This window comes from Notamacropus eugenii, chromosome 2 (assembly GCF_028372415.1).
Source record: "Notamacropus eugenii isolate mMacEug1 chromosome 2, mMacEug1.pri_v2, whole genome shotgun sequence".
Taxonomy (NCBI): Eukaryota; Metazoa; Chordata; class Mammalia; order Diprotodontia; family Macropodidae; genus Notamacropus; species Notamacropus eugenii.
Genome location: NC_092873.1, coordinates 27,921,933 through 27,932,905, shown reverse-complemented (window position 1 = coordinate 27,932,905; position 10,973 = coordinate 27,921,933). Strand labels below are relative to the sequence as shown.

Below are 10,973 nucleotides of genomic sequence, written 5' to 3'. Positions count from 1 at the left end.
TGAAGGGCGGCGGGGTCACGGTGAAGGGCGGCGGGGTCACGGTGAAAGACGGCCCAGCCGAGGTGACAGACGACGAGCCCAAGGAGGCCGAGGTCACGGTAAAGCTCGGAATCACGGTCGGGCCGAGCCCCAGGACGGCGCGGGGCGGAGTGGCCGCCTGCTTCCGCATTTGCTTGGCAGGGGAGTGGGCGAGCGTCGGGGCGGACGAGGCCGGGGGCCGGGTCACGATCAGGGTCTTTGGGGACATGGAAGGGTGGGGAAAGGGCGTCCAGGGCCCCTGGCTCGCATCCAGCTGCTCGTTGGGCGAGACGCTCTGGCCAGAGGCAGACTGGGGGGGCTGCTGCCGGGACCGCGGGGGGTGGGCCCGGATGATCATGCTGCAGGCAGGGGCGAGAGCGAGGCCTGGATGTCAATTATCCTGATAACCAATCCGAGCCGGGACTACGAATCCCAGGATGCTGCGAGGGCCGGGAGCTGCGCGGGCGGGCGTGCTCGGACGCCGCTTCGTTCGAGGGGCGGGGCGGGCGGTGTTTCCCAGCATGCCGCGCGGTCGCGGATGTAACGCGGCGTGCGCCAGGGGCGGGACGAGGGGGGGGTCACCTTGGCAACCAGCCCGCGTCCCTCCGTCCTGCTCCTTGGGACTAGGAGCTGGAGCCCGGCTTGAGGCCCAGGAGTGGCGTCCAGTGACATGCGCCGGGCCACCCTGCGTGCGGGGCGGGCCGGGGGCGGGGTGTGCGTGCGGGGCGGACCGGGGGCGGGGCGCAGCGAGCGGGCCGGGCCGGAGCTTGAGGCGAGCGGTGTGGAGCCAACGCCATGCGCAGGGTCGAGCACAGGGACGCCCCGGGCCCGGGGCCGCAGGGCAAGGCCTCCCTGGAAGGGCCGCCGGCGGAGCCCGGACCCGGGGCTGGGGCGGGGGCCGGGACAGGGGCGCGCCGCAGCACCGAGTCCGAGGTCTATGACGACGGCACCAACACCTTCTTCTGGTGAGCGTCGGGCGGGCGCGCGGGTGTACGCGTGCGCGGGGAAGGGGCGCGCGTGCGCAGGGGGGGGCGGCGCTGCGCCGGCCCCTACCCTCTCCCCACCTCGCCGTCTCTGTCCCCGTGCCCCCGTGTACTCCTGCCGCGGCGTTCGGAGTGCCCCCTTTGACCCCCTGACCTTTCTTTGGCCCTTCATCTCCATCTAGAACCTCGACAAGGCTTGTCGTGGAAGGTTGTCCGCAGGCTGCCCTCGGGGGCTCCGGGTCTCCTGGGGCCGCTACGTGTGCAGAGGACACGTGGGAGCCATCCCCCCTAGGGGGTGCGCCGGCGGGGTCTGGCATTAGGGTGCTCCTGCTGGGAGGGCATTCCCGGGGTAGAGCTGGGTCTGGAGATGGGAGGTTGGGTGACCTCTGGGAGGCCAGGGTCACCGGATCCAATGAGATGTGAGAAGATCCCGGACGCGATAACGGGGTGGTGTGGTTAGACTGCCCTTTCGGAAGATCAGTCTGATATCTAAGTGGAGGGCTGGCTGGGGTGGGGGGAGGTAGAGGCAGGTAGAGTCTGTTGTAACAGAGCAGCCCTGACGGTGTGAGGGCGGCCGAGGTGTTACCAAAGCCCGACAGATCAGAAATGGTGCAGAGATGAAATGGACCAGAGATGTTGCAGAGGTGAAATGGACCAGAGATGTTGCAGAGGTGAAATCGACCAGAGATGTTGCAGAGGTGAAATCGACATGTGTTGGGACACAGTGAGCGGTCCGGGTGAAAGCCTAGGCTGGGAGTCTGGGGAACTTTGGCTCTGGATAGTTGGATTCTCTTCCTCTCACCAAGGCACATGGTCACTTAGATCAAGGCCACCAGCCCTTGTAGGACTGGACTACAGGTGTCCTCTCTAGTCTTCATGTGTCTGAGGGGTCACCAGTAATGATGCTGAGGATCAATAAGAGGCAGCCTTTCTGGAGCCCTTTAGTGTTCGCAAAGTGCCCCCCATCACAGTTCAGATCCCCATTTTACAGCTAGGGAAATGGGCACAAAGTCACGAAGGGTCGCAGTGCTTGTCATTGTCTGAAGCTCCATGCCACTGTACTCCCTGGCTGCCTTTCTGACTCGATGCCCCTAAGGCACAGATGACGCAGCTCCTGCCCTGCAGCTGTGAGTGCTAGGGAACAGAACTGAGGGGCCTACACAGACTGAGGAGTTGGAGGGAGAGAGCAGAGAGTCAAGCTCCTTTCTACTCACCTCCTCACCCAGTCCTGGCCCCCATGAGGGTGTGGCTCCTTGGCTTCCCTTACCCGGTCCCTCTCTCTTCATGGCCCCTGGCAGCCTTCCCATGTTCGAGTGCTAGGACCTACAGGGCAGAGAGCCTCTCCTGCCTGTCTCCTTGGGCCCTTGATGGGTCCCGCTCCCACCCTTGACCTGTCCCTCTGGCCTGGGCCCTGCCCTCCCACAGCAGCCTCTTCTTCTCTCTCCAGCATCCCCAAGAACCCTAAATGCAGTGCTAGGTGCTCTTGGCCACCCACTGTCCTTTCCTGCTTTCCTTTCTTCATATCTGTCTCCTTTTTGATTCATCCCTGCCACCTTGTGTCCTTGCCCAAGGTAAGGATTCAGCTATCCTTTCGACATGCCAGTCCCCGCAGACTTACATGTCTGGTTCCTTCTTTGGACGTCAACACCCTCATGTTCCCAAGGCAGAGCAATGCCTCATCATCCCCCCCAAAACTCCTCTCTGGACCACCTTTCCCCTCTTCCATATTCAGTCTGTGGCCATGCCTCTCTCCAGGCACTCACTTCTCTCTCTCCTGGGCTCCCCCATCCCATCCTCCACTGTGCCCCTAAAGCTGTTTACCTGAAGGGAAGGTCTCACTCTGGAGGCTTTGGAGGCTGAGCCCCCTGGTGGGATCCCAGACAGCCAGGGCCCCCCCACATTGGTGCTGGGCTGAGCAGGGACTGTGGGAAATGGGAGAGTACCTCCATTGTTTGTGGCATACAGGAGGTGCCCCATAATGCTTTTTGAAGAAAAGATGATCTAGTTGGAATTGTGCATCAGTCAAGGGATGAGACCTGTCAGGACCCCCAAAAAGCATCGGCCAGGTGAGGATGCTGCCACCATGCCATTCCTTCTGGGACCCTCCAGTGGTCCACACTGAGCTGGCTTCAGAATCAGGTTCCTGAGGCTGAGTCCCCAGCTGCCACATGCTCCCTGGAGGCCTTCCTGAGGCAGCTGGACACAGTGATTCCCAATGGCTTGTTTCTGGGCTGTGACTCTGTGAGCCCTTGCTGGCTGAGTTCGATACCCACTGCCACATCTGGCTCCAGACAGTTTGAAACTGGTGCCTCCCAGTAACCTTTGTGGGAGGTGTTGTGTGGCCAGCTGGGCAGAGGAAGCCTTGCTCTCTTTTCCAGAGGGTTTCTTTGTGATGACGCAGAGGGGCATCTGTGCTCCCTACAGAGGGGTTTGACTTTTGTCCGGGGCACAGGGGCAGGCCTTCAAAGGAGAAGACTCGTTAGGTCATAGTACATGATAGTTGGTGGAGAGGAGTCATGGGAGGCAGGTGAAGCCAGATTGCCCAGTGGAGGAGGGGGTTGCCTTTTCTCCTCTGAGCAGGGTTAGAGGGAAATTATTTTGGCAGTTGTGGGAAGGATGGAGTAGTGAGGGGTCAAACCTAAGGCAAGAAGACCAGGCATAAGTGGAAAGGAAAGGTTTGGGGAAGGCTGGGAAGAAGACCACCTTCCAGGCCTGGGTTACCCACAGGAAGACAGGGCCTTGGGCAGCAGACAGTTGAAGATGTTAGGTGAAAAAGAGGGAATAGGCTTGGAGATGGTCATTGAACCTTCGCGCACACACACACACACACACACACACACACACACACACACACACACACACACACACACACACACACACACACACTGCCCCCAGGGTGTTCCTGTTCAGTTTTGTGGCCTCTGCTCACTTAGACCAGAGGGCCTCTTCCTCTCTGCTCTTTGGGGTCCCTGTAGCCCTGGCATTGGGAATTGCTCAGAGGGGGTGGGACGGGTGAGAGACTGCCCTGTGTTCTCCCTCCCCTTCTCCTGGGGAACTTGAGCAGGCAAGCTCACTGCTATCTGGGCATCTATCTGCCAGTTGATGTGGGACTTCTGATTCCCAGCCCTTGCGAGCCTGGGGAAGTGTCAGAGACAAAAGGGTTAGGAGGCCAGAAAGGAAGCTCAGCTTTTCTCTGCCAAGGAGCCTGAATAGTTTTGACCCACTGACCAAAGTGATGAGCAGGTCCCCAAGAGTCAGTCAAAGAACTGTATCCTGGACTCCTGGATGAGCTGGTCCATGATCTTTAAAAGGTGGCAGGAGCCAGAAGGGGACACAGGGTTGGAGCACCTGGGACCAAGTTCTCAGTGAAGGAATGAATGAGATAGTGTCCTTTAGGGACATCCAGTGTGCCTCAGATGAAAGTGAGTTCAGTTTCCCATTTGGGGAAATAACATATTGGAGACTGATAGAAAGATCTGCTGGCCTTCAGTGCCCAGCGCACAGATTCTCCATGTCCAGGACTCAGGACGTTGTGGGGGGAAAGCAGAAGGTGTGGAGTTGATGACTCTTGGCTCACTCAAGTAGTGTGAGTGGCAGTTGCGACGGCCACCAGTTTGCTCCACTCCTGGCCCAGAGGCTGCTTTACCGGGACCTTGGGTGATTGGTATAGACATCAACTCTAAGAGAGAGGCAAGGTGTGGTTGTGCTATGAACATGTTAGCTTAGTGAGAAAAACCAATCCTGGGGCCTTGGTGGCCCTGGAACTCAGGAGTGAGGCCATCAGGGAGCCAGCCAAGTTCACAGGGTCTTGGGCTACCTTTGAGGGGCCCTTGTGGGAGAGAGAAAAGCCAAGATGGCAGACGGAGCTGGCTTCAAATTCCTGCTCCCCAGTCTCCTACCTTTGTGGTCTTAGACAAGTGGAATTTCTTATTTCAAAGCAGTTGGTTTTTTGTTTGTTTTTTTTTGTCCAGAAACTCCCAACGGATTCCTTCAGCACAGAAAGCTTTAGTTTTGTATGGCATGACTGCATACTTGGCTCAGCATTTTGTGAAAATTTTTCCTTCTCCTTTCCTATTCTCTCTGCTCCCCCATCCTCTTCCCCTCCTCCCTCCTTTCCCTTTTCCCTCCCCTTCCTTTCTCCCCCTCCCTCTCTTGCCCTATTTGAGTTCTTATGGAACTCGGCCTGCCTACTCTCCTCCTTGGGCGACTTGGGGTTACCATACCCATCTAGAATTTTCCTGCCCTTCTGGTGTCCTGTGACCTTAGGCTCCTGAAGTGCCTTTCCCTTTGCCCTAGGGATCCAGGGTGAAACCTCACAGTCCAGTCCCTGGGACCTCCCTAGCTTTGGTGGGCCCAAGGGCTTCATTGTCTTGACATGGGGTGACATCTCTTTGAGGTTCTTGGGAGAAGGAATCTTGAGGCTCTGCCCCTACCCTAACCCCCAGGACTGGTCAAACCCAGCAGGAGGCCATGGCCTTAGGGGTGACAGTGAGAATCCACATGGTTTCCTTGGGATGCTGGTGGTCTGGTAATGCAGGAATAACCTTTGACTGCTTGGAGAGGAGCCCCTGAGGGCTGGGAGGGTGGGGGTAGGGGCCTGGGCCTGGTAGTTCTGGTTTGACCAGAAAGGAGGCCTCATGAATTAGAGATGCCTGATTCCAGAGCTCCATGCAGAGTCTGGTTCTTTTCTAAGCAGGAAGTTGCTGGCCACATTTCCCTGCGGACGGAAACAGATATTCTTGGAAAAGTTTAAGGGTTTTAATGCTGAAATCAGAATACCCCAAAATAAGTATTTCCATATTCCTAGCAGAATGTAAAGAGAAGATGGTCAGGAAGCCAGCCACCTCCAGAACACCTCATAAGGATGCAACCACCTTGGATGGCCCCATCCATCCATCATCCATTTGTCTGTCCATCCATCACTCCATCCATTAGCCCATTCATTCACCAATCTGTCCATCCATCTATCCATCCATAGATCCATCTGTCCATCTATCCATTGTTCTCTTGGGTGCAGCTCAAATTTTCCCACTGGCCCTTTCCTTTCTTTTGTTGGGAAGTTCTCAGCTGTCTGTCCCAGCACCTGCCTCTCACTTCCCTTGCCTGCCATGAGTACTGATGGATGGGCTTGTGGGGTGCAGCATCAGAAGTGTCAGGTTAGACTTCCAAGCCAGGGCTTCCCAAGCAAGGGGAGGCTGGGGGAAGGAGGGTATCTGGGAGCTTGAGCTTTTTTTTCTAAATAGGTGTTTTGGTCATTGTTCCAGTTTAATTGGCTTCCTATATAAAGGCTTGTATTCCACTTTATACATTTAAAACCAGCATTCTGAGAAGAGGTCTCTCAGCTTCACCACAGTGCTGATGGACACAGATAAGGTTCTGAAACCCTGCCTTCCTCCGAGGGTTATAAGATCCAAAGTCCTCTCTGTCTCTGGAAAGGTGAAGCAAGTGTTCACATCCATTTGTACACACTGAAAAGAGAGTCACTGAATCTTGGGCCCTATCAACGCAGTCAGGAAAAATGAGTCTCCATGCTGGCCACACATGAGTCCAGACAGGCGGTCAGTCCTCAAGAATCACGGCTGATCATTGCATTGACCAAGCCAGCTCAGCTCAGCAAGCATTTATTAATTGATTACAAAGTGCCAGGCACTGTGTTGAGGACTCTCACAGACATTACACTCCCAAGGGGAACCTTCACATGGAAAGTAGATACCCTCACCCTACCCCCCCCAATATACCCCCTTCTCTCCCACACTGCCCCCGCCCTGGTGTAGACCCTCAGCCTCAGACCTGGACCATGGCCATAGCTGCTGGTGAGTCTGCCTACCTTCCTGCAAAGGGTCCAACTGTGTGTCCCCCCACCATCAGTAGACTCTGGGGGCTCCCTGTTAACCTCTAGGGTCACAGAAAATCCTCTTCATGACAGTCCCCACTTTCCTGTTTCCCCTCTGTGTATTGTGCGTTAGGCACTGGGCTCAGTGCTGGCTGTTCCTCTCATGGGTTGCTTCCCCAGCTCCCTTGACTTCCTTCAGGTCCCAGCTGAAATCTCAGGCCTCTCTAGTCTCAGTCACTTCTTCCCTATGTAAACCGTCCCTATTTTAGCCTGTATGTTTATTGTCCGTATATCATTGTGCATGTGCTGTCTCCCCCAGAAGAGGGAAAGCTTCCCGAGAGTAGAGCTGGTTTTTGTCTCTCTTGTATGCACATGCTTAGCATGGTGCCTGGCACACAGTCTGTGCTGATGGGCTGGAGAAAGCCTGCAGTCAGGAGGGAAAGCGTGAGGAGGAAGGAGGGTCTGGGGTCAGAGCTCAAGTCTAGGTGAGACTAGAGGACACCAGAAATGCCTTCAGCACATGTGACAAATGAAGGAGCGAAAGTGCCTGACTTGTAACTGTTCCCATTTTCCATGTGTTTCAGGAGAGCCCACACCTTAACCGTCTTGTTCATCCTTACCTGTGCCCTTGGCTACGTGACTCTGCTGGAAGAGACTCCTCAGGATACTGCTTACAACACCAAACGGTAAGCCTGGGCCTTGGGCCTGCCTCCTGCTGGCCAGGACCAGATGGAAATGATGGTTCATTGGGGTATCTTAGTAAGGTGCCTGTTCCCCTCTTTGATGGCAAAGCTTAGGGCTGCCATTGTTCTGGGGCTGCTACTCCTGTCACCATCCCCTTGGCCTGGGGCCCCAGCGCACCCCAGCACCTGCTTCTGTTTGCGTGTGTTATGGGTCTATCAGGGATACAATGCTCCAAAGGCCCTTGAGCTAGTGGGAGGGGAGAACATGGCAGGCGGCTGCCGTCAGTGGTCTCTAGTTGTCTTTCTTGGTTTTTACTTTCCCCGCTTCAGGTATCCAAACCACATTTGTGTCAGAGGGAGGACTCTTTCCCTCTTTTCCCCTCCAATTACGTAGTGTTGGAATTCATTGTTCTTGAAACATTTGATGTAGAACTTGCTGGGAAACTGTCTGGTCTTGAGTTTCTTGTCTCAGGGAGCTCATGTTTGGCTTGTTTGATTTCTTTTTGTATTTCCTTTTGTTGATCCGGGCAATTTCTATTTTTGTAAATAATTCATTTCATTTAAATTGTCAGTATTTTTGGCAGTTGGTTGGGCAAAATAGCTTTTAATAGTTGCTTTAATTTCATCTTCACTAGTTGTGTATTTACCCTTTTTACTTTTGAAACCGGTATTTGTTTTTCTTCCGTCTTCTTTTAAAAATCAATTTAGCCAATGGTTTATTTTTTCTCTTTTATAAAATCAGCTCCTAGCTTTACTTATTGGTTTAATAGTTTTTTTGACTCAATTTTTTTAATCTCAACTTTGATTTTCTGGATTTCTATTTTGATGTTTAATTGGGAGGATTTTAATTTGATGTTTTTCTATTTTGTTTAATCACACGCTCAATTTGTTGATTGTCCTTTTTTCTTTTTTTGTTGATGTATTTAGAGATAAAAATTTTCTGCTAAGTAGCTTTGGCTACAACACACACATTTTGGAACATTGTCTTGTTCTTGTGATTTTTAATGATGCTGTTGATTGTTTCTGTGATTTGTTTTCAGACCCACTCATTCTTTAGAATTAGGTTATTTGGTTTACAATTAATTTTTTGTCTGTTTTTCAGAGACCCTTTTTTTAAGATCTCCTTCCAGAGGTGATTGGTGGATTCTTTCAATTTCTATTTCACCCTTTGGTTCTAGAATATCAGGGCAATTTTCCTTGAGAATTTCTTGAAAGATGATGTCTAGCTGCTTTTTTTGATTGTGACTTTTAAGATAGTCCCAATATTTTTTTAATTGTCTCTCCTGGATCTATTTTCCAAGTCAGTGGTTTTTTCAATGAGATATTTCATGTTGTCGTCTATTTTCTTATTCTTTTGGTTCAGTTTTATAATTTCTTGATTTCTCATAAAGTCATTAGCTTCCGTTTGTTCCATTCTAATTTTGAAGGAATTATTTTTGTCGGTGAGCTTTTGGACCTCTTTTTTTATTTGGCCAGTTCTGCTTTTTAGGCATTCTTCTCCTCGTTGGCTTTTTGGACCTCTTTTACCATTTGGCTTAGTCTATTTTTAAGGTGCTATTTTCTTTAGTATTTTGTTGGGTCTCCTTTAGCAAGCTGTTGACTTGCTTTTCATGATTTTCTTGCATCATTCTCATTTCTCTTCCCAGTCTTTCCTCTACTTCTCTTACTTGGCTTTCAAAACCCTTTTTGAGCTTTTCCATGGCTTGCAACCAATTCGTATTTTTCTTGGAGGCTTTGGGTGTGGGAGCTCTAACTTTGTTGTCTTCGGGTTTTATGTGTTGACCCTTTTTGTCACCAAAGGAAGATTCTGTAGTCTGAGTTCTTTTACAACCTTTACTCATCTTTCCAGCCAAACACTTGACTTTCTGCCTCTTTGTCAAGGCAGGAGTCTGCTTCCAGTGAGGGTGGGGAAGGGGTGGGTGTATTTCCCAGGCTTCTGGGATTTTGTATCAGCTACTTGATCCCTAATTGTCTGTAGGCCCAGAGCTCCAGAAGCAGCTTCTGCGGCTGCTGCTACAGCCACCGCCCCCACAGAGTTTTCCCATGGACTTTTTTGGCATTTGTGGGCTGAGAAGTCTGGAAAATACCACAATTGCCAATGATTCAATGAGTCCCCTGAGGCCTGCTCCAGCCATCTGTGCTGCACTCCCTGCCCAGTGTGAAAGACCCTTTCTGTCAACTTTCCAGGTTGTCTTGGGCTAGGGATTTGTTTCACTCTGTCATTTTGTGGGATCTGTAGCTCTAGAATTTGTTTAGAGTCATTTTTTACAGGTATTTGGAGGGCTTTGGGGGAAAACTCAGAGGAGTCTCTGCTTTTATTCCACCATCTTGGCTCTGCCCCCTCCATATCTCACTTTCTAAAATTGTATTCATCTTCTTAACTTCTTCTTTTTTATTTTATGGTTAGATTTATCTAGATCTGAGGGGGGTAAATTGAGGTCCCTCACTGGTATAGTTTTACTGTTTATTTCCTTCTGTACCTCATTTTATGTTTACTATAAAGAGTTGTATGCTCAGCCTTTGGTGCTTTGATGACGAGCCTTTGGCACTCGCTGCAGCTTCTGGTGGATCAGAGATATCTTGTTTCACTAGTTCTTTTGGTCAGATCTTGTTCTGGTGAGATGCAAGGGACCTTCTGAGGGGCTAGTAACAACCTTAACTTGTGTTGAGCAGGAAGGCTACATGAGCCCTCAGTGGTGTTCTTGCCAGGGTCCTCCGTGGACAAGCAAACCCTACTGTTTATCATCTCACTGAAGGGCCAGAATCCCTAGTACCAATGTGCCCCACTTAGAGACCACCTTCTGGGCCCTTTGGGAGGAGGGGACCCTCGCCACATGGTAGCCCTTGGCTGGAGAGTGAGTTAGCAGCTAAAATCAAGGGGTTTCCTGGGAGCTGGAAGACTGATCAGATATATCTAAGCAGGGGGTGGGCTGCTTTCAAGGACACAAAGGGGAAGGGATAGAATCAGCTTCTGTATAGCCCCTACTGTGTGCCAGGTTCTGAGCCAAGCACCTTATAAATGTTAATTCGTGATCCTCACAGGAACCCAGGCATGTCCCTGTTATTGTTACTATCCCTGTTTCACAGATGAGGAAACTGGGGCAGAGAGGTTCAACAACTTGCCCAGGGTCACCCTGCTAGTCAGTATCTGAAGCTGGATTTGAACTTGGGTCTTCCTGACTCCAGAGAAGGAGAGGAGGGAGAGCCCCTTTGAAACAGAAGGGCCTGGCTCTTGGGCTGCTCTCCTGGCATGGGGGGGAGGCAGCCTAAAGTGGGAGGGTGATTTGGAGATCCCAGTGGGCCAGTGGCACAGACACTGAAGTACTCTTTGTCCTCAGAGGGGTCGTGGCCAGCATCTTGGTTTTCTTGTGCTTTGGAGTCACGCAGGCCAAAGACGGACCATTCTCCAGACCTCATCCAGGTAACTTGCCATTCGCTGTTGGATTTCCTGCATTG

The 10,973-nt window shown here is 52.1% G+C and overlaps 1 protein-coding gene across 5 annotated transcripts in view; it reads left to right on the top strand.

Moving 5' to 3' along the window:
• The window catches only part of PTDSS2 (phosphatidylserine synthase 2), a 30,434-nt gene continuing 19,461 nt past the window's right edge, over positions 1-10,973 (top strand). The window contains exons 1-3 of one of the 5 annotated variants that reach the window (XM_072639563.1): positions 1-98; positions 7,419-7,520; positions 10,856-10,938. Coding sequence is in view for 2 of the 5 variants with exons in the window: in XM_072639566.1 (XP_072495667.1) it covers positions 814-983; positions 7,419-7,520; positions 10,856-10,938 (355 nt within the window). In the remaining 3 variants the exon portion in view is untranslated. Of the gene's footprint in view, positions 99-767; positions 984-7,418; positions 7,521-10,855; positions 10,939-10,973 lie in introns of those variants that run through there. The other 4 variants (XM_072639561.1, XM_072639564.1, XM_072639566.1 and 1 more) reach the window with 4 other exon arrangements.